Source organism: Odocoileus virginianus, chromosome 8 (genome assembly GCF_023699985.2).
Source record: "Odocoileus virginianus isolate 20LAN1187 ecotype Illinois chromosome 8, Ovbor_1.2, whole genome shotgun sequence".
NCBI lineage: Eukaryota > Metazoa > Chordata > Mammalia > Artiodactyla > Cervidae > Odocoileus > Odocoileus virginianus.
In genome coordinates this window covers 75,082,847-75,108,323 of record NC_069681.1, presented here as the reverse complement: position 1 = coordinate 75,108,323, position 25,477 = coordinate 75,082,847, and the positions used below count along the sequence as shown (strand labels likewise).

The following is a 25,477-nucleotide window of genomic DNA, read 5'->3' as shown; positions in this document are numbered from 1 at the left end:
GAAAAAACTGAATAAATATAATAAACCTGATTAAAAATGAAATGAAAATGAATACACCCTCAGATGTAACCTGTAAAATTTGATGCTACAGGGCAAGGCATGCCGCTTATTAATATATTAATATTAACAGGACCATCATCTGTGTTGTTTCCTAGATTAGCCACCAGGGGCTGCTAAAGAGTAGTGTTCCCAGGAATCAGGCAGCGAAAGATTTGAAAAATAATCTTTCAATATGACCCTGAGAAGTGCGAGTCCCTGAAGAGTCACACTTATTACTACACCCCCCAGAGGTCTGAGACCGCAGATTTCAGCAAAGCTGTCTGGCTGGCGGTGAGGACCATGCCCTGTTGGCAGAGTGGAGCTACCGAGAATGAGCGTAAATGTGAGGCTGGTGTTGACACTTAAAGGTGACATTTGAGCGTCCCCAGACGCTGGGCTCAGACTGAGACTGAAACACAGCCAACAACGCTCACAGCCACTGTGCCATGAGCTGTGAAGCACAGGGCAGAAACGGAAGATTCTTATCTAGGCTCCTAATTCCTTTTTCTAGTGACTTCCCATCCTTAATGGAATCAGCACATTCTGGAAAAAATACGGAGCCCCAGCTGAGTAGCTGGACTAGAAAGCTGCTTCTATCCTTAAAGGACACCCCGAGTCAAGTCCTTTATATACATAAAATGAAATAAGAGGGGTCTGTTCTGTGTTTTCACTTCACATTTATCACCTATGTCTTACTCATCCCGCTTGAGAGTAAAATATTTGTCAGATTTCCTTGTCCTCAAAAAGGATGCTTTACTGAATACTGTTCAAAGTACCTTTGCCCATTAATTCACAACATTCTCTCTATAACCTTGTGAAGAATTATTAATGATCCTATTTGCAATTGAGGAAACTCTGAGACTCAAAGATGACTGGTGAGAGGGGACTCGGCAGCAGGAAGCCGAGTCAGGCAAGGATGTACTAATTTCCCATGGGTGATGCCAACCAGGCGCCAAGAGGGACAGTAACTTGCTCAAGTCTTAAGGGGGGTGGAGGCATTGGTGGGACTGACCCCTTGCCAGCACGGTGCCCTCGGTCTACCACGCCAGGCTTTGTAGACAAAATGCTACAGCACAGAAAAGATATAGGCGTGGAGCTCCAGCAGGGTCTTTAAGGAGAAGAGCAGAAAGACCTTGTTTTTTCAGGCTGGCTGTGGTCGTTATGCTCTGCATAGCTATAGAATGCTGGGCTGTGACCATGTCTCACACATAAAAATAATAATAACACATCAGCTTCCCACGATAAGATACAGGGAACATGTCAGGGTCACGATATCTTGTAATAGAGGGCTCCATCATCCATACTTCCTGGCTTGTCTGGCCTCTTATTTCCCTGGGTGCTCCACCCCGGTCACAGACTCTCAAATCAATCATCTTAAACCACGTGGAGCAAATCCAGCCTATGTGGAAGCCGCTTATGAGTCAATTACAGACTTAAAAAAAAAATGTCTATTGTTTCTTCTGGAGCTTATCCGAGAGAGAGTTGCGATCAGGACAGAGAAAAGGATGCACTGTGTGGGAGGTGAAATGCCATGGTCATCAGGAGCCCTGTGTGGAGTCACTGGTTGTGATTTACTGAAAAGAGAATGAAATTCAGGTCCGCTGTCTATCTTGCTGAAATGTCAAGCTGAGTGTGACTCTGGCCAGTAAGGGGCTCTGATGGACATGCCTGCAAATCACCCGCCAGCCCTTTGGGATCTCTTCCGATGGAAGAGCCACGTGGATGCTACAGAGAAGTACAGCTCGTGGCTCCTGGGCCAACAGGAATTCTCCTGGGGCCCAGAAATACACTGTTACAGGGAACCGACCCTTAACTTCAACACAGAAAATTCTCTTCTCTGCCATGAATACTGGAGTGAGAGTAGCCCTTCCCTTCTCCAGGGGAATCTTCCTGATTCAGGGATCAAACTTGGGTCTCCCGCATTACAGGCAGATTTCTAACCATCTGAGCCACCAGGGAAGCCCTGACAGCGTGTGTAACCAATGTGTTAAGTTGGTGTTTGCTGGCAAATCAATTCACAGGAAATCTTTATCCAGGGTTTGTTACGACGCTGGGTGATGTGTGGAAGGGACACAGCGGACAGAGTAACACAGTGCATGTTATCACTGAACTGCAATGAACAACCCTGGTTTCCTCTCTTTATTAAAGACCCGACAGTCAGTGGAAAACATACATCCAGCCGAAGAATAGAAAAGACGACTCTCTCTCTCTAAAGAAAACTGCTCAATATGTAACATGGCACATCCGGCCCCTTTGGTGCCTCAAAAACGTGTCTGTAATTTTAATTCTTACAGGGTGGGAACACAGTCATTTCAGCTCTTTAAGGTTGGCCCCAGGGGTACCAGACCAGAAGGGAAGACATAACATTCAAATTGGTCATTGATCGCTGGTGTTAACATGCTGACGAGGGAGGAGAAGGAAACTATTGATAAAACTGAAATGTGTTCATCTTGTCTTTGATCACAACTATACACTGGGAATTAGCATCTTGGGCGAAAAGCTTTAAGCAAAAAAGGCAACAAGTCCTAAAAGGGCAGCTGAGGCTTCTATGCTGGGAGGGACAAGAGAGGCTGCAGGCGGCCATAAAAGGTCTGAGTCCTCCGCACTTTAAGGTTCAGATAATAAGGAAAACCAGTGGACAAGGTGTTGGTTAATATTCTTCTGATTTTTCTTCTTTAAATTAGCTAGAAAATTAGTTCATTTTCCTGGCTGGGGGACATTTCTGTAGCACTTTTACTTTCATTTATAGATCCCAGGAGGTCCATACATGAAATTAATGTCTTATAGGTTTTTGATATGGTAACTTGTAGTGTTTAAATTTCAAAGGTAAAGGTTCAAGTTCTCCCCCAAAGGCTCTTTAGTCACCCTGGGATGGAGCAAGAATGTACAAAGTCAGGCCCAGGCTCCCACAGCCTCCCTTCTACATTGAGAGACAGGGAGGCTGAACTGTGTTTGGTGAATGTTACCATTGTGAATGTTACCAGACTGTCCCAAGGGCTTCCCAGGTGGTACTAGTGGTAGAGTCCACCTGCCGATGCAAGAGATACAAGAGACTCGGGTTTGATCTGTGGGTTGGGAAGATTCCCTGGAGAAAGGAATAGCAACCCACTCTGGTATTCCTGCCTGGGACATTTCATGGACAGAGAGCCTGGAGGCCTATACTCCACGGGGTCACAAGAGACAACAGCAACAAACCAAGTCTGATAACAGACTCAGTGTCCAGACAAGCCCAGCAGACTCTGGACTCTCAGGCTGAGGAACCAAAGGCCTCTCTGCACTGTCAGAAGAACCAAGGGGTCGGGGGGATGCCCCCCAACGCTGCCCCCTGCACACTGTGAGCGTGGCCCGGAGGAGAGACCCCGGACCCGGCACCGCCCGGGTCCCCTCAGGGCCACAGTGGCCCGCGCTGCGCCCTGGCTTGCTCTGTGCTGAGAGGCACAGACGTCTCAGAACCTGGCCGTGTCGGGTCCAAAACGCAAACTACCACACACCCCATTCTCTTCCAAGACCTCACCTTCCAAACCTCCCTTTATACCTTTTCTTCTTTCTTCCTCTGGAGAAGGAAATGGCAACCCACTCCAGTACTCTTGCCCGGAAAATCCCATGGACAAGAGGAGCCTGGTAGGCTACAGTTCATGGGGTTGCAAAGAGTTGGACATGACTAAGCAACTTCACTTTTGCTTTTTTTTTTTTATGTAATTTTCCCTTTTGGAAACAAGGTTATGAATTCATCTTCCCAGGCTAATGTCTTTCACACGCCAAGTGTAAACTCGGCTCCCAAAACATCCCACGATGCTGGCCGAGACACCGCAGCTCCTGAAAATCAAACCATCTCTAACCCCAAACCCGAACCAAAGCTCGCACACTAAGAACCATCCCCGCCGCTGCCCTCCCGCTTCCACATTCACCAGGCGTGGCCTCACCTTCCCGAAGAAGAGCTGCGTGGCCACGGCGAGCGCCTGGAAGCCGCGGACGGCGGTCCTCAGCTCCGCCTGCGCGAGCCCCAGCTGCCGGGCCTGCTGCTCGCAGCGCTCCTTCAGCCGCTGCACCAGCAGCCGCTCCGCCTCGCGGGCCTGCGGGTCCGGCTTCGGGGAGAACCCGTTGCGGGGGGCCGTGGTCCTCTGCTTGGGGTACCCTAGGAAGCAAGGAGGGTCACCTGTGAGAAAACAGTCAACCCAGATGTGACAACCGCTCCTTATGACACAAGGATGCCGGCAAGGGGCTGAGAAGGAATGGCCCGCTGCGCGTCATTCTAAGTGTTAAAATGAAATAACAAGGACTATGAAGCGTTGCTCTGTTGTAGCGGTTCCAAGTGCAAGGTTTCCCGCCTGGAAGCAGAGGAACAGACAGAATTGCCCAATTCCTCCCAGCTGCCTACATTTCTTCCCGGTCTGCTTAGAGAGACGTGGAGCAGTTGGCTTTTTTTTTTTTTCCTTCAAGGGGATTCCTCTTGGAAAACATCTAAAGGGAAATCACTCAATCCGGTTGAAGCCAGACTTAAAACCTAGCAACCCTTTCACTGATGGGCTTCCCCGATGGCTCAGTGGTAAAGAATCCAGGAGGGCAGGGGATGTGTTTGATCCTTGGGTCAGCAAGATTCCCCTGGAGGAGGAAATCGCAACCCACTCCAGTATTCTTGCCTGAAGAATCCCATGGACAGAGGAGCCTGGTGGGCTACAGTCCATGGGGTGGCAAAGAATCAGACACGACTGAAGCGACTGAGTATGCACGCATGCACGCATCAAGCACCTGTTCAGTCAATGACATGTGGGAGGCCCAGTGGTCTTGCAAAGAAATGAGGCCCTGCCCTTGACCATGGGCAAGTCAGCGTCAGCATCTGGGCTTCAGGTTCTCTGATCCCTCACCAGGCATCTCAACACCTAAGGACACTTGCTGATCCACTCGGCAGTATCTCTGACTGAACTCACAGGTTTGGGGGCACACCCTGAGTCTAGAACATTCTCCCATTCCCCTCCTCTTGTCCCAATCACATCCCCTGGTTGCATTACTCTGCTCAGGGGCACATAGAATCTATGATGATCCCAGTGACCACCCGCGACTCAGAGCAAAGACCCAGTCACCTTCTGTTCTTACAAAGGTGAACACAAGCAGTTTGCGTGCAAAGGCTGAGCGCCAGGACGAACACGGGACTTCAAAATGGAAAGAGAACATGAAAAATTCATCTGCAGTCATCTGGTCACTATCCAGAGGATTCTAATGGATGGAAAAGCATGGTTCAGTCCTGAAGCTGGAAGCTCAACTGACATAACAAGCAAACACTGCAGCCTTGGGACCTGCATATTTATAATCTCAGAGAAGGCCCATGACCTTAACACTTGTAAACAAGAGGGAGAAGAAGGAGAGGACACAACTTTGATAGCCCTCCAGCTTAAGGAAAAGCACTTCATGAGTTTGGTCCACCTCCCAACAGACAGGAAGTCTGTTTCTTGCAGGTTGGCACCAACATGACACCCCAGGGAGCACATGGGCTGAATTCTCTGTCATCTTAGACAGGCTTTGTTTTTCTTAAACTGATCTAAATTTATCTCAGAAAAAAATGTGCCCTGTAGCACACTACTTTCCACTCACCACTGGCACTTATCTGCCTGGAGTTGGCTAGTGCTGGGGAAAGGTGAACAGCAGACAGCACGAGAGTAGGAAATTTCCTTCCAGCCAGTGTGGAGCATGGGTGAGGGCAGGAATTATTGGGTTGGCCAAAAAGTTCGATTTAAGGAAAAACTCAAATGAACATTTTGGCCAACCTGCTCAACCATAAGTAAGTGTTCTAGAAAGAAGGGCCTCTCAGGTGGCTCAGGGCTAAAGAATCCTCCTGCCAATGGAGAAGACACAAGAGATGATTCCTGGGTTGGAAAGATGCCCTGGAGAAGGAAATGGCAACCCACTCCAGTATTCTTGCCTGGGGAATCCCATGGACAGAGGAGCCCAGTGGGTTTAGTCCATGGGGTCGAAAAGAGTTGGACGTGACTGAGAGATTAAGCACATACACTAGAAAGAGGTTTACCTTTCCCATTCCAAGGAAAGCGCAGGTTATTTTTTATTTTGATACACAGAAAATCAGAAAAAAAAAAAAAGGATGTTACAGCCAGAGTTTCCCAAGTCAACTATAAGAATTGGTTATGATAATACACTCCTTAGACAAAACTTTAGGTAAAATAGTCTCATCTTCGGGACATTTATTATCATTTATTATTTACAAGATTATATTTATCAAAGTAAATCTAAATGTCTCTTTTTTCCAAGGGTGAAAAATCTTGGCTTAATGGTGTTATAACAATTGCTTAATTTTTATATTAAAAAATTATAGTTACATCTGGCTTCCCCAGTAGCTCAGTTGGTAAAGAATCTGCCTGCAATGTAGGAGACCCCAGTTCAATTCCTGGGTCAGGAAGATCCACTGGAGAAGGGATAGGCTACCCACTCCAGTATTCTTAGGCTTCCCTGGGGCTCAGCTGGTAAAGAATGCACCTGCATTGTGGGAGACCTGGGTTCGATCCCTGGTTTGGAAAGATCCCTGGGAGAAGGGAAAGGCCACCCACTCTAGTATTCTGGCCCGGAGAATTCCATGGACTGTATAATCCATTGGGTCCCAAAGAGTCGGACAGTCGACTCAGTCGAGCGACTTTCACTTTCACTGGCGAAGATGGAGTAAGAAAGTAGATTTATCTTCCCACCTGAAACTATCCAAAACACTTGACCAAAATATGTGTCAGTGGATTTCAAGATATTATATTAGGCAATGAAGTGCAAGGAACCAAAGACTCAGAAACAGACAAGACGATCTCTACCACCCCTATGGATGCTTGAGCCTGCTCTCTGTGTGGTCTTCCAGGCTGTGGCACAGAGAGTCAGGAAGCCCAGGCGGAGTTTGGTAGTCTTCCCAACTTGGGAAGGTGGAGCTGGGGGCTCAGGAAGTTCAAGGGTCAGCAGTTACAGGGCAGAGTAGCTGAGAGGACAGCTTCACAGAGACACAGAAGGGCCCCTCAAGTTTCTGGACAACTTACATCAGTGCAGCAGGTGAGGACAGTGTCCACAGCCAGGGAGAGGATTCTACCCAGGACTAGAGGGAACACTACCGGGAACTCACAGAAGGCCAGGATCAATTCCTGCACCCACCGCAATTCCCAGGGCATCAGAACACCTGGAAGGGTCATATCATGGTGCTCTGGGGAAACCAGTCCTAGACTAATTGCTGGTCAGGATCCATTTAACAAAGCTGATGAGAAAGATCCAAGATGATCAAGCTCTTTCCAAGTCACATAGTTTTACCCAAGAACAAAGCTTAAGAATATTTATAGAATTTTTTTAAAAATCCAACAAGGAAAAATTCACAATGTCAGTCATCTAAAAAAATTCTCAGGCATGTAAATAAAGAGGGATGTACAAGCCATGATGAAGAGGGGATGCAATCAATTGAAGTCAGCTAAGAAAAGCACCAGCAATTAAGTTATTATAACTATATTCCATATATCAAGAGGCTGGAGGAAAGACTGAGTACATCAAATAGAAACAAAGACAAAAAGAGACTTAAATAAAAATTCTAGAGATTAATAATTCAAATGTCTGAGATAAAAATACACTGGATGGGATTAAGAGTAGATTAGACACTGCATATGAAAGTATTAATGGCATGGATTTTCATAGCGGCATTCCTCATAGTAGCCAAAAGCTGGAAACAAATGCCCCTCAACCAATGAGTGGGTAAACTATGACACGTTCACATGGTGTAATATTATTCAGCCCAAACCAGGAACGAAACACTGATCCAGGAAGGAAATACTGATCCTCACTTTGACATGGATGAACCTCAAAAACGTGCTAAGTGAAAACAACTGATAGAAAAAGCCACACAGAATATGATTCCATTTACACAAAATGTCCAGAATAAACAAATCCATGAAACAGAAAGTAGACTAGAGGTTGTCAGGGGCTGGGGAGCATGGATAGGGAGTGACTGCTCATGGGTGTGGGTTTCTTTTGAGGGTAAAAGAAAATGCTCTGGAAGTAGTGGTGATGGCTACACAATTTTGTGAATATACTAAAACCTGAAAAGAGTAAAATTCATGATATGTGAATTAGTAAAGAAGCAGCTGAGGCTTGAAGAAATTCTGTTATTTGCCCCAGTTCATACATCACATGAGCCACTGAGCCAGGATTTGAACTCAGTTTGATCTATTCTCCTGGGCCAAACTGCTTGGCAACATTTAGAACTTGCAGAAGAGTTTCTAGTGAAGACAACTCCATGCAAGCATTCCCAGAAGCTGAAAGAAAACCAGCAGGAATAGGTGTCACAGAGTTAAGGGAAAGAAACTTTCAGGGAAGGAGTGATCAGTAATGCCAAAGGCCACAGAGATAAGGACCAGGACGCGTCACTTAGACTTAATAACCAGGAGGTCATGAGAGGCCTTTGCAGGATTGGGGGGAGGGGAGGCGGTGGAATAGGGAGGGGGTTGCTAGCTGGCAGGGATGGGAGAAGTCATGTGTAAGCAAGGGACAGAGACAAGAATCACAAGATGCCTCTTCCCCAAGCCTGGCTGCAAAGGTGGGGAGAGAAATGGGTCAAGATCATCCTCAGGGAAGTCACAGATCGGCAGGGGAGGGAAACACACCTGGACTTCACCTGCCACTCCTCAGTCAGGTGACAGCTGAGGGTTCAAGGCTTGATGCAGGCACCACTGACCAGTGCAGCTCGGCTTATTTGATGTTCAGTAATCTGAAGAAAGGAGAGTTGCCCTTAGACAGGGATGGAGGAGGCAAGGAGACGAGGCCGGGGACAGGAATGCTGTGCTCCCAGACCTGCCCACTCTCATTACATAGGTTTCTCTTCACCAGAGCTGGCTTGACATTCTCCTGTGGTAGCCTGGACTCCAATGTTTCTGCTCCTCCTCACACATGTCCAGACGCTTTGAGCTGTCTGTGTTCTCCCGGAATTCATGTGCTAATCCCTATCTCCAATGAGATGGTATTTTGAGGAGGTGCTCTAGGGTGCTCATGAGGGTGAGGCCTCCATGAATGCGATTAGTGGCCTCATGAGAAGAGACACCAGAGAGATGACCTCGTGTTCCCCACATGCTGACAAAGCAAGATTTACCAAGACAACCCTTGTTGTGTGGAGTATCAGACAAGTCTCAACAAATTTGACAGGACTCAAATCATCCGCCTTTGGCCACCCAATGCGAAGAACTAACTCATTGGAAAAGACCCTGATGTTGGGAAAGATTGAAGGCTGGAGGAGAAGGGGACGACAGAGGATGAGATGGTTGGATGGCATCACTGACTCGATGGACATGAGTTTGAGCAAACTCCAGGAGTTGGTGATGGACAGGGAAGCCTGGTGTGCTGCAGTCCATGGAGTCAGAAAGAGTTGGACATGACTGAATGACTGAACTGCACTGAACTGAACAAATCATTCAAAGTATGTTCTCCAGCCACAATGGAATTACATTAGAAATACAATCAGAGAGACCTCTGGAAAGTCCTAAATATCTGCAAACTAAAAAGAATGCTGCTAAATAATCATGGGGAAAGAAGAAATCAGAAAAGGAAACCTGAAAATATTTTGAACTCAATGAAGATGAAAACCCCTTATATCAACATATGAGGATTACAGCTAATGTAGTATATGAAGGGACATTTACTGTATTAAATGCACATTAGAAAAGCAGAAAGACTTCAAATTAATGACATTAGCTAATTAAACTCAATGCGAGCAGAAGAGATAATAATGATCACAGTAGAAATCTTCTGAGAATCAAGTCATACTTCACATTACATACAAAACAAATTAAATGGATCACAGATGTAAGTATAAAACCTACAAGTATTTTAGAATAAAATGTAGGGGAAAGTCTTTATGAACTTGGGTTACGTAAAGATTTTTAAAGATAATACTAAAAATATGGTCCATAAAAGAAAAAATCATGAATTGGACTTCATGAACACTAAGAACTTCTAATCTTCAAAAGACATTGTTAGGGGAGTGCAAAACAACACATAAATTGTGGAGAAAAGAAAATTGTAAATCACATACCTGAAAAAATTGTGACCAGAATATATAGAGACTCTCAAAATTGAATTAAAAAAAACACTTCCAATTGAAATGGCAAAAGATTGGATTATTTTATGGAAGAATATACACAGATGTCAAATAAACATAAAAAAGATGTTCAACATTTTAATGTCATTAGTTGCCAGGTAAATGCAAATTAAAGCCATGAGATACTGCTATGTACCTATTATAATGTTTATTATTGAAAAGACTGACCATACCAAGGGTTGGCAAGGACATGGAGGAACTGGATCTCTTGGACATCACTGACAGGAATATAAAATGGTACAACTACCTTGGAAAACAGATTGGAAAACTTTTAAACAGATTTAAAAGCTAAACACATAGCTACCATATGACTCAGGCATTCCACTCTTAGCTATTTGCCAAGAAAAAGGAACGCAGAGGTCTGTACCAAGGCTTGTACAAATGTGCGTGGTAGCTTCATTTATAATAGCCAAATCCCTGGGGGGAATCTCCAAAGTGTCTCAATAGGTAAATGGATAAATTGTGGTACTTACACAGTGGAGTTCTATTCACGGATAAAAAGGAATGGACTACTGCTTCACTAGATCTCAACCCCTGCCTTCCTTCCCCTCCGTTCCTCTCTCTGTTTTCTTTTTCCTTTCTCCCCTCTCTTGGCCTTCATTGACATGGATTTAAAATTTTTAACCCCTCATTTCAACCTTTCCCTGCATATGTCTTGTTGGAAGTTTATAGGAACATCCTGATTGGACCCACATGGACAGCTGCAAGAGCAAAAGATTCCCACACCATGAAGTTTGCAACAACTAACCACGCCCCTCCCTCAACCTGCCTTTAAAAGTGCTTTGCTGAAATCCTTGGAGCAGTTCTGGGTTTTCAGAGCACAAACTACCAGTCTCCTTGCAGGCTCTGCAATTAACCTTTTTCTGCTCCAAACTCCGACGTTTGAGTTTGTTTTGCCTCATTGTGCATCAGGCACACAAATCTGCCTTTGGTAACAGGCTCTGTCTCCTGACCCTCTTCATGTGTGGCTCTGGATTACTTCCTATACATTTTTAAAATTTACTGGAAACATTATTAATAAGGTCATTATTCCACAAGGTTTCTGGTTCATAGTGCAGCAAGTAAGAGTGCAGTTTGGGGATTCAAAGTGCCTGGGTTAAAACAAAGGCTCTACTATTTATTTCCTGTGACTTTTGGGCAAGTTAATGAAAATCTATGAAGCTCAATTTCCTCACATACAAAGGAAGAGGCAATATCATACCCATCTCCCAGTTATTGCGGGCATTACATAAATGAATACATTTAAAGACCTAAGGACAGTACCTGGTATGCAGTAAGAACTCAAACTTTAGCTGCTATTATTGCTACTATTTTTGTGCTTAAAGGTTAAAGGTTATACTGCATTCTGTTCTACAAAGAGGCTGATGTCTTACAATATGAATTTCCATAATAGGTAATTTTCAAGTTTCACAACATTACATAGCTTGTTCATATAAGTATGTAAATAAATAAAATAACAAGTGTTTGATATCCACGGTTCATTTTTTTCTCCTCTTTTTGGAAAATATTATCTCTTGAGGTAAGATCTCCAAAATCTGTTTTTCAATTATAAATTATCTCAGGTGCTGTTAGAATAGCAGATACTCCTACACAGAGAAGATCCTACCCCCTAAATGTAGCATTAATAACATTTTTCTAAAGACAAAATGATGCCAACAGCTGGTTCATTTCAGCTGGAGTCAGAACACAGCTGTATACGAACATCAAGCCCTGGAACAGTCATGCACACCACGTGGGCTGGCATTGCTCCATTAATGACATTTGAACAAAATGAATTCCAAGTTCAAGTCTCCTCAGATAACACAGTTCACATTTCTTAAATACCTGGCGAATGAAGCTTGGTGCTTGAAGCCGCTGTCCTCTTAGGAGATGAAACTGCAGGTTTATTGCCATCTTGCTCTTTTTGTACTTCTTTCTTGGCACCTATAAATAGTTTAAAAAGAAAGAAAGAAACAAAAGAAAGCTCATTACAATCAAAATGGTTAACACAAATTGTGGAAAGGGAGGCTTAACAAAAGGCACACAGAACAAAATAATATTTGGGTGATTTGTTGCTATAGTCACCACCTCCTGTGCTTCAGGAATGACATGCTTGTTTATAGCAAAGGGAATTTTGTTATGAGCAGTCAGAGGAATAAGTACACTGCTGTCTCTGACATGATGAAAACCACCCCTGTCTCTGGGGGTCACCGCACCCCAAGGACCCTGACAAACTATGTGGGAATTAAAATTGCACTGTCCTCAGCCACCAACTCAGTCGGCCTGTCTCCTTGCCAAAACAAATTTTCTGAAGATAGAGAAGGAAGCTGTAGCTGAATCTAACTGCTAATGACTCCAGCATCATGAGAGCTGAGCCTCGGGGAACTCGGTCTGCCTCTAATTAATTTCCACGCAGCTGGTCCACAGAGGTGACCTGGAGAGCCTCCGAGTTCTGTCTCTGCTGCAGCTGAGCCTTTATGGGACCAGATGGCACAGGCAGCCGCAGCAGCACGGGACATCTTGAACTTGGGCTCAATCTAAGAACAGGCACTCGGGACATGGCCCCATTTCTCCCTTGTGTGCTGGGCACAGACTCTGACCTCACATCCCCTTCATCAGAAAGTCAAAGAATGATGGATGGAAGATAAGAGAAGAAACACCAACCTGGGTGTACCTAGAACCTGTCTCCACCTCAGGACCATTTATTATGCCATTTCAAAAATAAACCCTGGGCTTCCCTGGTGGCTCAGTGGTAAAGAATCTGACTGCCAAGGTAGGAGACATGGTTCGACCTCTGATCTGGGAAGATCCCACGTGCTAAGCCCACATACCACAGTGATTGAAGCCTGCACACCTAGAGCCCATGCTCAGAAACAACAGAAGCCATCGCAATGAGAAGCTCGTGCACTGCAGTGAAGAGTGACCCCTGCTCGCCGCAACTAGAGACAGCCCACACACAGCAGCGAAGACCCAGCACAGCCAAAAATAATAAATACATAAATTAAAAAAACCCCAAACACTGTGATTAAAAAAATAAATAAATAAACCCCAGTGACGGTGACAGTCACTTAGAAGCAGAATACAAACTTCCCCCTTCACTCCCAGCCCTGCAGCCTTACTCCCCCTTCAGAGGCAACCACTGCTAGCACTTTGCATTTATTCTTCCAGACATTTTTCTAGCTATTTACAAACATACCTACACAAACACATACATGGCTATTAACTAATTAAATGAATCGCATACTGCGATTTCTTTTTACCTACCCACACTTTTCAAGATCCTTTTCATATCAGTGCATTTATAGATCTTTTAAAAATGTCACATCATATTAAGGGGCAAAGAAGCACTATAATTTACCCATCCTCCGGTTGATGAGCATTTAGAGTGTTTGCAAGCGTCAGCTATTAAAAAAGATAAATGTGCTATGTAAACAGTTTTCTACTTGTTTCTTTGCAAGCATGTATCGGCCTCTTTACAGAATCAATGCACAGATACGCTTTTGCTGGGTTAAGAGCCTGCTCATTTGCAGTATTGCCAGACATAGCCCAGTCATCCTCCACCCAAAGCTACTAATTGACATTCCCAACCAAGTGTGGGAGACCAGTTCTTTGCACATGTTCCATGCCCTACTGACACTGAAGTCTCTGTCATTTTAATTTTTTGCCAAACTCTTGGAATCTTTTGAAATTGGTCATATGCATTTATTTGAAAATCGCCTCATTAAACCCTTTACCCATTTTTCTTATTGATGTGTAAGAATTCTTCATTTATCCTAGATATCAATCCTTTGCCTGCTCTACAAATTACATTTTCCAGGTTTCATTTCTTACAACTTATTTATTGTACCTTTTGTTGTACTGTATTTTGAAATTTTCAATATGTCCAAATATGTCAACTGTCCCTTACAGCTTTAAAAGCACTATTTGAGATTATTTATATGCATGTGTGTATGTAAGTGTATGCACGTGTGTGTGTGTGTGTGTGCGCGCGCGCCCATGCACATGTTTGGGGAGGGGTCATTTTCAGGCTTTGCAGAGGGAGGCAGGTATTTGTGACCAAGCTGTCTCTATTTTTTCCGATCTGATTGGGCTCCTGCTTCTCCTGACCCCATCAGGCCTGCTTCACCTACTCCCTCTGTGTCCACTTGCCTCCTCCTCTTCCTCCTACACCTTGCTGGTGCTCAAACTTGCTGTACTTCCTCCCATTGCAGGCACATTCTCTTGAGTGCACATTCCTACTGCATGGAATGTGCCTCCCTGAACCTTGAGCTTGGTTCACTCACTTGCTCATTCAGATCCCAGCACAGCTAACAGTCTCCAGGGAGGCAGCGCCTGGCACAACAGGTAAAACAGCCGTCCTGCCACCTGACACTCTCCCCTTACCTGCTTCATTTTTCTTTGCATCACTTACCACCATCCAAAACAGATCCACGAATCTGTCTGCTCACTGTCTACCTTCCCCACTAGAATATTAAACTTCAGCCAGACGATGCACCCTGCCCTGGACAGCATGGCCATTCAGTCAATGCCCACTTCCCCTCCATTTCCCACTGGGCTCTTTTCAAGACAGCTCATGCCCAGGCATTTAGGGGCTACGGGAGTCTGGACCCTCGGGGGACCTGAAAGCCCAGCCCCCGTGCCAGTCCACCGAAGCCACACCCACCCTGCGGAGGATCCAATTTGTGGCCCATCTCACCCTCCCTCCCTCTGCTCAGATCTTAGGTTTCAAGTAATACAGAAAGTCACCCAGACTCCTGGGAGCTCAGAAAGAAAGTGTTAAAGGCCAAAATGTGAGCTAAACACAACACTTTGAAGGGAAACAAAACATAAATATTTATTCAGAGTTTCAATACTTTCCATCCATCCTTCATGGAATGCTCTTTGGCAGCTTCTATCAAAAATTTAAACATTGATAGACTTGACTCAGCAATTCTGCTTCTAAAGATCTCTCTTCGGAATACAAGTGTGAAAAGATATATGTTCAAAGACACTTCATATATCATTCACAATGACAGACATGAAAATAACCAAAATGCACATGGGGAATGGTTAAATAAACTATGGTATGTCTATATGATGTAGCACTATGCCACCAATAAAAACAATGAGGTTGCTTTATATTATACTGGCATGGAAAGATGTTCACGAGAAATAAATTAAAAAAGCTATTTGTTGAACAGTATGCATGGTATTATCCCATTTTTAATACACAAAGATATTATCTATATTACAGCTGTAAATGGGACTTCCTCATAGCTCAAATGGTAAAGAATCTGCCTGCAATGCAAGAGACCAGGGTTCAATCCCTGGGTTGGGAAAATCCTCTGAGAAGGGTATGGCAATCCACTCCAGTATTCTTGCCTGGAGACTCCCATGGACAGAGGAGCCTGGGGGGCTATAGTCCATGGGGTCGCAAAAAGTCAGACACGACTGAGCAACTAACACACACACAGCTGTAAATATATAAAAATTTCTGAAAGATTGTTTCCTAGTTTTGTTGTTGTTTAGTTGCTAAACTAAACTCTTCAACTCTTCGACTCCATGGACTGCAGCACACCAGACTTCCCTGACCTCCACTATTTCCGGGAGTTTGCTCAAATTCATGTCCAAAGAGTTGGTGATGCCATCCAACCTACTCATCCTCTGCTGTCCCTTTCTTCTTTTGCCTTCAATCTTTCCTAGCATCAGGGTCTTTTTCAATGAGTCAGCTCTTTGCATCATGTGTCCAAAGTACTGGAGCTTCAGCAACAGTCCTTTCAATGAATATTCAGGGTTGATTTCTTTAGGATTGACTGGTTTGATCTCCTTGCAGTCCAAAGGACTCTCAGGAGTCTTCTCCAGCACCACAGTTCGAATGCATCACCCTCTTTGGTGCTGAGCCTTCGTTATGGTCCAACTCTCACATCCACACATAACTACCAGAGGAACTGATTAGACAGACCTTTGTCAGCAAGTAATGTATCTGCTTTTTAATACACTGTCTGAGTCTTTTAATTTCATGGCTGCAGTCACTGTGCACAGTGATTTAGGAGCCCAAGAAAATAAAATCTGTCATTGCTTCCACTTTTTTCCCTTCATGAAGTGATGGAACCAGATGCCATGATCTTAGTTTTCTGAACGTTGAGTTTTAAGCCAGCTTAAAATATTACTAGTTTTAAAATATTTTTGATAATGGTTACTTCTGAGCAGTAGGATTAAAGGAATTTTATTTTGTTTTCATATGCTTCTGCATTGTTTCCATTTTTAGTGAAGATCTCTTACATTGTTTTTATAATAAAAAACAAAAGTCATGAAACCGAAAACAAAATGAAAATAATTTGTCTGCTCTACGAAGGAATAAGGAAAGCAACCAGCTGCGTACAAACAATTCCACAAGCATAACTTTGATCGAAAGTTTCACGATCCTGTCCCCGTAAGAACACAGAACTGCCGAGAAAATTCCTCTGTGGTTCAGGGAACTCTTGATGGCACAGAAAATTAAGGCAATTAGTCAAGAATACAGTGGCTTTTGCAATTTTCTTGCAATCTTGACTCAGAGTAAATATTTTTTAAGTATATTGTAAACTCATTTTACTCCATAAGATCCCAGAGTACCTACTGAAATGGAATAGGACCCTATGGTCCTTGCCCCCACATTCCACCCCCTGCCCCATGTCCTCTGTCTGTCTTCTGTCTGTAGAAAAACTTTAGCCAAAGAATAAGTTTAATCAGAGAAGTGAGAACATGCAGAAACAGAGGAAAACAGTCGCAGGAGACCAAATAATGATAGTTTAGTCTGTAAGCACAGACAAGGACCTTTAGGTCCTTCTCAAGAGCTATAGATAATATTCTGAGTCATATGCCATGAGTTGTCTCATAGATACTGAAATCCTCACCAGGTGGAGGTTAACTACATGATGACTACACTGTAGCCATGATAAAAGCTATAACAATTCTGAGAACCGGCCTCAAGGAAATGGGAGCATGCTGGCCCTGGAACTGAAGGCTAACTGTACTTAAAACAAGATGACACTGGTCAGACCCCCGACGACCAAGTTCAAGATGACTGTGCTGTTTCTGCCTGCAGCCCCCTCCCTCCATCTATAAAAGCTCTGGCCCCCTGGTTGGACTTTGGACAGGCATCTGCTTCCCCACCCCTCAACTCTGCCCCACCCTGCCCCTTACCCCACTCGGCTGCGTGTATGCAAAGTCCAGAACCCTGTCCCTGCAGCTCTTGGAGGGGGGGCAGAAGAAGGTGGCAATGGGGGAGGAAATGCCAGCCTCCCTCCGGTCTCAGAGGAGAAGTCACAGAGTTTCATTTGAAACTGACAGCACTGACAGTCACTGATAGCAGTCACCTATTTCCAGACAACTCCTAAAGTGTTTCACCATAAACAGATCAGCAAACAGCCTCCCAAAGTCTTAGGTCGAAAGGAGCTCCCTGGCAAAGCTCCTGAACACAGCTCCTTGGGAGAGGAAAGAACAGCATGTGAGCTCAGCTTCTCTAGGACATGCTCCTTGGGAGAGGAAAGAACAGCATGTGAGCTCAGCTTCTCCAGGACACGGGCCTTCCACGTGCAAGACTCCAACATGTGCTGCTCCAAGACCCACCTTGTATTTTCTTACAACCTGTTCATCACGGATGGGGGTCAGGAAGATCCCCTCGAGAAGGAAATGGCAACCCACTCCAGGATTCCTGCCTGAAGAATCCCATGAACAGAGGAGCCTGGTGGGCTACAGTCCATGGGATTGAAAGAGTCAGATACAACTGAGTGACTAAACCAATACCAACCCACAACTGTCCTCAATCTTTCAGAGTAACTTTCTCAAATGTTCCTCATCCTCCACACCCAACTTATCTTTCAGTCAGGAGATCACTTTCAAACCACCCAGCACCACCCCACCAGAACTTGAAGCCGCTATGCTTGTGTAAAGCTCCTTTTCCTTGGAGGTTCCTAACTTTTGGCTGATATACTCTAACACTGTTCCTTGCTGCCACCTACAGCAATAGTTACTGACTTTCACTTACTCCTAGACATGGTCTTCCTCTTACCCCAGGTCCTGCCATCATGCTGAGAAATGTCCATGATCCCATGCACAACTCATTTGACATCCCAGCCTTTCAGTACTTAAACAACTGCCACTCTTTCTAGGGTCTTCCCAGTAATCATGTACGGATGTGAAAGCTGGACCATAAAGAAGGCTAAGCACCAAAAAATTGATGCTTTCGAGTTGTGGTGCTGGAGAAGACTCTTGAGAGTCCCTTGGACAGCAAGGATATCAAACCAGTAATCCTAAAGGAAATCAATCCTGAATATTCATTGGAAGGACTGATGCTGAAGCTCCAACACTTTGGCCACTTGATGTGAAGAGCTGACTTATTAGAAAAGACCCTGATGCTGGGAGAGAGTGAAGGCAAAACAAGAAGGGTGGCAGAGGATGAGATGGTTAGATTGCATCACTGACTTAATGGACATGAATCTAAACAAACTCCAGGAGATAGTGGAGGACAGGGGAATCTGGTAGGCTCCAGTCCACAGGGTCACAAAGAGTCAGGACATGCCTTAGCAAGTGAACCAACAACTCTTGCCAGTCACCTTTAATCAGGAAACCTGGGTATCACCCTGCACCTTGGATCACCTAGAACCTTACTTCTGAAATTCACATACCCCACTTTGGCTGCAAATTTCTTCTTACAGTTGGTCACTTGGCTAAACCCAGAATTCTGATGTGGCAATCATTCCCCTGGGAATTGAGAAGGCATCTTTCTTTTAGTTTTCAGGGGTGCTTTTGGAAAGTTAGGTACTACCCTAAATTTCAAGCTTGGTACCTCTTCTTTTCCCCAGTCTAGTGAAATCTCATGATGTACCCATCCCGTGAGGGTCTTTTTTCATTCATTATGCTGGGCACCTAGTAGGCTGTTCCAGTCCTACAGCTGAAGGAAATTTTCTTAAAATGTTGCTTTCATAATTTCCTCCCCTCTGATTTCTCTATTTTCTTTTTTCTTTAAACTGGGGTATAGTTCTACTGTGCAATGAAGTGAACTAGCTCTATGTATATATATATAGACCCTCCCTCTTGGACCTCCCTCCCACCCGTCAGGAGGCACTGGGGAATTTTTAATTTTTTTATTTGGCCACCTTTAATACTAAGTAGATCATATTTGTATGGGGGAAATGCTAGCTCTGAAAGGCACAATTTTACTGTGTTCTTGAATTAATGGGAAAGTAAATTACTGGATAGAATAAGACAAATAATTCAGACCATTCCTTTCATTCGAACTTACCTAACTAAAACTGCCACAGTGAATAAAACCCAATTTTTATTTAGGTAGTTTCAAAAAATCAAAGTACTTTTCCCACCACGATTTACTTATTCACATTTTCTCAGGACCTAACACATCACTCAGAGTCTGGATTCCCCAGGAGAACTGGATTATTTTCCTCCCACAAATCCATCACAGGAACAACTTTACTCATTTTGTTTCTGTGTGAAAGTGATTTCTCATTACTCACTTAGGACGTCATGCCTATTTATTATGTGGGGAGAAACAGATACTGGAGAAGAAATGAAAAAAGGAAAATAAGAAGTGGTTTCAAAATGTCAGGAATTCACCTGACTGTAAGGACTATTGTACTATAATTCTGTAAACTTTTTTACAGCCTATGCTATGATCATCTTTTATGATAATATTCATCTTTTTCTTCGAAATGTAAACTACCAACATGGTAAATGATAACTCACAATTGAGACAGTAGCCACTATGAAATAGAAGATATGGTGATAAAAGTGTTGCAGCCAGATTCCCAGGCTTGAAGTCAACCCAGAAATCTTCTGGTTTCATTACCCTTAGAAAATAACTTGATCTCTCTAATCCACAGTTTCCTAATCTACAAAATAAGGTTAAGAATAGTACCAGCACATCATAATAAGTGAGGATGCAAAGACGGTGGGTATGGCAAGCATACAGTAAGTACCCAAAAAATGCTGGCAATTATTATCATAGTTGCTCATCCATGAACCATGACATCAGTTTGGCCATTGTCCAGCTTGGATACACAGCAGGGTATTGTCACACTGTTGTTGTTCAGTTGTTAAGTCATGTCTGACTCTTTGGGACTCCATGGACTGCGGCACGCCAGGACTACAGAATGAACTTCAGCTTCAGCATCAGTCCTTCCAATGAATATTCAGGACTGAGCTCCTTTAGGATGGACTGGCTGAATCTCCTTACAGTTCAAGGGACTCTCAAGAGTTTTCTTCAACACCACAGTTCACAAGCATCGATTCTTCAGCGCTCAGTCTTCTGTCGCTTAACTTATTCTGCTCTCATTCATCCCCATCAACCTGCCATGTGGGTTGTTCAACAGAGCTATTTCTAAGACTGGGGGACTCAATATTTCATACTCTTGCGTCTGGTGGTTGTACACTGGCTTCTTTTGTCCATCATGGGCTTTAGACTCTGATCAGCTGCTGGAGAGATTACTGATAACAAAGTGTGGGGCCTGAAGTAGTTCTTGACACAAATATGCTGATCGATGGATTAAAGATGAAACACACGAAGACTCTGCAATGTCCAAGAAATGTGTGATGTTTTGCCAGTTATCTTAGAAAAGGAATGGCTGGCATTTGTTTCTTTCTTATTATATTTTCATTTTTTCTAGCTCCCCTCAACGTCATCACCCAAAGATAGTAAACAGGGTATTTGGTATTTTATCAGCATAAGGTAGCTAGTAAAACATACAAATCAGGAGAGAACTGGAAAGTTTTAAACACTGACATGTAATTAAAAGTGCCGTGCTCATCAGGCTAAGAGATGGGGCTACAGCATGGAAGCATTTTGCATAACAATGCATTTACAGTTCATGAGGCAGAGTTCTGAGGCACATAAATGTCAGGAATCACAACGGAAAAGCAGCTCCACAGGACCATTGGCACTAATTACTGCTGGCCCAGCTCCCATAGTTCTTGGAGGCTGACAAGCAGAGTGGGCACCATACCAGGTGTGCAATCTTTGAGATGCAATACGTGCATATACTCTTAAGTGAGAGGGTTTTCTGCCCCACTTTGGAGGAGCCACCACATTATTCCAGGTTTCACACCAGCCTACAGGGGGCTTAACGCAAGTGAATCACAGCATTTTATAAATTCTCACTGGTACGACGGGTATGTCCCATCACGCCTCGCAAATCATCAAAAATATCATCCGTGCTTCCATGAAAGAAACAGCAGATTATCTCATCCCTTACCTGGATCATTCTGTGACACTTTGATGATAAGTTTTAAACAGCCCTCGAGGCCACTAAACTGCCCAGAGGATGAGGTTATCAGAGCTTTAAACTCAAGTGTCCACACACAAAATCAAACTGTCCCAATGAACCACCCAAGGGGCAATGTTTGTGTGATGATGAAGGCCGAGGGGACCCACCAGTAAAATTAGTGACTGAGGAAGCAGCTGTAAATTTTCTGTACCTTTTTATTTTTGACCCTGTCTGTTTACCAGCTATCCAGTTCTTCCACAAAAGGGTTGAAAGGGGAGAGGAGGCTGCATGTTTTCAAATTAACAAGGTATCTAGTGGTCAGCAGCCTAGGTTCAAGACTTTCAGTGGGGAGGGAGACCTGGGAACCTCTGACATTTACAAAGAGGGAATCTACATGGTCACCGGCACAGAACACCATCCCCACTCCTGCCGCCTGGCAACTTGGACTGACAGGTTAGGTCTCTCCTGCATGCTTTTTGCACACTACATTAGGTCTGTTAAATACGCCTCCACCGTACACTCAGTGTGTGTGTGTGTGTGTGTGTGTGTGTATCCACCCAGTCGCGTCCAACTCTTTGCGATCCCATGGACTACAGCCCTTCAAGCTCCTCTGTCCGAGGGATTTCCCAGGCCAAAACACTGCAGTGGGTTGCAGTTTTCCACTCCAGGGGATCGACCCAACCCAGGGATTGAACCCAAGTCTCCTGTGTCTCCTGCACTGCAGGTATATTTTTTACTGCTGAGCCACTGTGGAAGCCTGTTACACTCAGCATAGCCATAATTAAATACATGTATAAGTATGAGTTTTATGCTTTTTCCTCCTGTGACACCAGCAGCTCTATAGAAACAAGGACTGTGTCTGTCCCATTCACGTGATGTCCCCCAGCATATCCAACACAGAGCTCAACTCAGAGAAGGTGCTGTCGAACCTCCATGGAATGAATGGATGCCCGTCCACAGCTCCCCTGACTTTGCCCCACACAGAGTGACTGAGCTGGACTCTGGGGTCACAGCATGGGACTCACAGTACCTTCTGGCCACTGAGATGGGTGAGGAAGCTCCCCACCCACTGCTGGCCGGAAAGAACAGCAAACAGGCCTTCCGGGACACCCACAAACACCACCCTCTGAACCATGCAATGGATAGTCACTCCATGTATCATCCCACCATGTTTTCCTGTCTCTGGGACCTCATGCAAAAGAACAGGTCTCCAATGTACTGCCTTTATTTTTCTCCCACTAATGTTCTTTCTAACACTTCTACTCTCCTGTAAACTCCTCCACCCCCACTCCATTGCAGGTCCCTCCGTTGGTTTCATGACTGATGAGCGAAAGCAGGGGGAACCATGGGGACCCCATCTCAGAGAGAACACAGCCAACACCAAGTGATAATGCCCCCTGTACTGAAGAGCCCAGTGCAGCCTCATTGCTCTGAACCTGTCCCCTGCAGGTCCCACACCTGGGTCAGCACGGGCTTCCATACTGTGAGGTGCCATGACTCTCTCACTGTCAGAAAAATGACAGACTCTCAGAGTTGTTTCCATTAGAGGAGCATACATCACCTGATATGGTAAGAACAACCCCCCAACATCCAGATCCAAGATGCCCATGACAAAGTGAGCCCTTTACTCGTCCTGTCTTGTCCTAAAGTTGCATATTTTATTTCAGCAAATTCTTACTCAGTCTCTTTATTTAGATGTGCCCAGAGAGGGGATATGATGCTTGGCCAGACTAGAGGGAGGGTGAGGAGAACATGCTAGAGCAGGCTGTTTATAGAACCCAGAACATCCAAGTGCTTGGTAAACATGTTCTGATGGTGCAGACAAGCTACTCATATTTTTACACTATCAAGAAAGAAGAAAGTGTTAGTCTGTCAGTCGTGTCTAACTCTTTGCCACCCTATGGATTGTAGCTCACCAGGCTCCTCTGTCCATGGAATTCTCTAAGCAAGAATACTGGAATGGGTTGCCATTCCCTTCTCCAGGGTATCTTCCTGACTCAGGGATCAAACCCGGGTCTCCTGTATTGCAAGCAGATTCTTTACCATTTGAGCCACCAGGGAAGGTTATAGTATACCCAGAAATAGGAATTCTCAGGTGATGCAGTGGTGATGAACCCGCCTGCCGATGCAGGAGATGTAAGAGATGCAGGTTCGATCCCTGGGTTGGGAAGATCCCCTGGAGGAGGAAATGGCAATCCACTCCAGTATTCTTCTTGCCTGGAAAATTCCATGGACAGAGGAATCTGGTGGGCGATAGTCCATGGGGCTGCAAAGAGTCAGACGCAACTGAGCACACACACACGCCAAAAGAAAAAACATCTACATCTGTGATTTTAATACAGAAATAATAACCTGTTTTTAAAGAAGTAAAAGTAATTTTTGTGATACAAGTGGAGCTTCTGTACCCATAAAGCAACAGCCTCACTATTCCCAGAGAATTTTTTCCTTAGGGGGAGAGGAACCGAAACAAAAAGACATCAGCTGTTCGTTTTCTGTATAGCCATGGGAGATCCTTCTATATAGCTGAGTCTGAATAAAGGAATTTTATTTTCCATAATACATCATGGCAACACAGAAGGCATATTGACCAAGAAGTATTCTATCATCAGATCAACACTTCAACTGAATATATTCTCCCATTTGTTACAACAACTACAGACCAGTTAGAAAAGTCAATGGGTAAAGCCTGAATATTTGTGCAAAATTACGTAGATCAACATCCTGGTGAGACACTGTATTTGACATACGAACAACAGAACAGTTTTCATGAAAATTCAGACAAAAAGAGTCATTCAAAGACGAAGGTTAAGTTTCTAAAATTTAAGTTTCTAAAATTCTTCCCTTGATATAGTAATGGAGAGGGTGTTCCGTACTTTTTTTTTTTTAACCATTAGCACTAAATCCATGACAGTTTCCTTTGTCATCACATTGATGTCAAGGAAGCAAAGATGATTATTAACGTATAGGAAGATGATATTCTGGGAGTAGACCTTGCTCAGTACAGTGTATTATTTCTCATCCTGTGACTGAAAGCCCAGGGAAAGAAGGGACATGGACAGAATCCAGACTGGATTGTAGGGGATCAGGGTGCTGTGTGTGCATAACTAGCGCTGTCCCAGAAAGAAGACTCACTCTCTCAGTTCTAAGGAGGTGGATGAACCTAAAGCCTATTATACAGAGTGAAGTCAGTCAGAAAGAGAAAGATGAATACTAACACATATATATGGAATCTAGAAAGATGGTACCGACGATCCTACATCCTATGTGCAGGGCAGCAAAGGAGACACAGACGTAAGGAACAGACTTTTGGACTCTGTGGGAGAAGGAGAGGGTGGGATGATTTGAGAGAAGAGCATTGAAACATATACACTACCGTATGTAAAACAGACAGCCAGTGGGAGGTTGATGAATGAATGGTGCAGGGCAGCCAAAGCCCGTGCTCTGTGACCACCTGGTGTGAAGAGGTAGGGAGGTGGGAGGGGGTTGGGGATGGGGGGGACACATGTATACCTATGGCTGATTCATACTGCTGTATGGCAAAAACCATCACAATACCGTAAAGTAATTAACTTCCCATTAAAATAAGATAATTTTAAAAAAGGAAGACTCAATCTCAAGCTGTATTTTTCAATGACAGTTATTTCAATAAAATGTAATTAACTGGCTTCCATCTGAGTAAGAATGCCTAAGCAACACAGTACAGAGGTTAGGTATACAGGTTTTAAGTGGATTTGCACATCTTTTCATATATTTATGGCCACTGACCACTTTGTTCTTCTATTGTCTAAGTCACACCCATTCATTTATTTTACCTGTTTTTCAAATTAAGCTGTATTTTTTCTATTGACTTTCATATTAAGACTTTTTTGCAACATTTTCATTCAGTTTATCAACCTTCTTAATTCCATGATGGTCATTATTGCAGACGATTTAAAATTTGTATGTAGTTAAATCTATCATTTTTTTACAGGTTTCCAGTTTTTTACATCATGTTGAGGAAGGCCTTCCCTATTCCCAAATTTTAAACTATTTCAATTATTTTATTATCAGAAAAGATATGCTTAAAAACATACAATTAAAGTTGTCCATTATGTTGTTCAATGTA

The 25,477-nt window shown here is 44.0% G+C and overlaps 1 protein-coding gene across 2 annotated transcripts in view; it reads right to left on the bottom strand.

Annotated features, from left to right (window-relative positions):
- Positions 1–25,477, bottom strand: part of MTUS2 (microtubule associated scaffold protein 2) — a 367,641-nt gene that overhangs the window by 106,128 nt on the left and 236,036 nt on the right. For both annotated transcript variants that reach the window (XM_070471733.1, XM_070471734.1), the window contains exons 8-9: positions 11,978–12,076; positions 3,963–4,174 (exon numbers count right to left, since the gene is read on the bottom strand). In XM_070471733.1, coding sequence (XP_070327834.1) covers positions 3,963–4,174; positions 11,978–12,076 — 311 coding nt within the window. The remainder of the gene's footprint in view (positions 1–3,962; positions 4,175–11,977; positions 12,077–25,477) is intronic.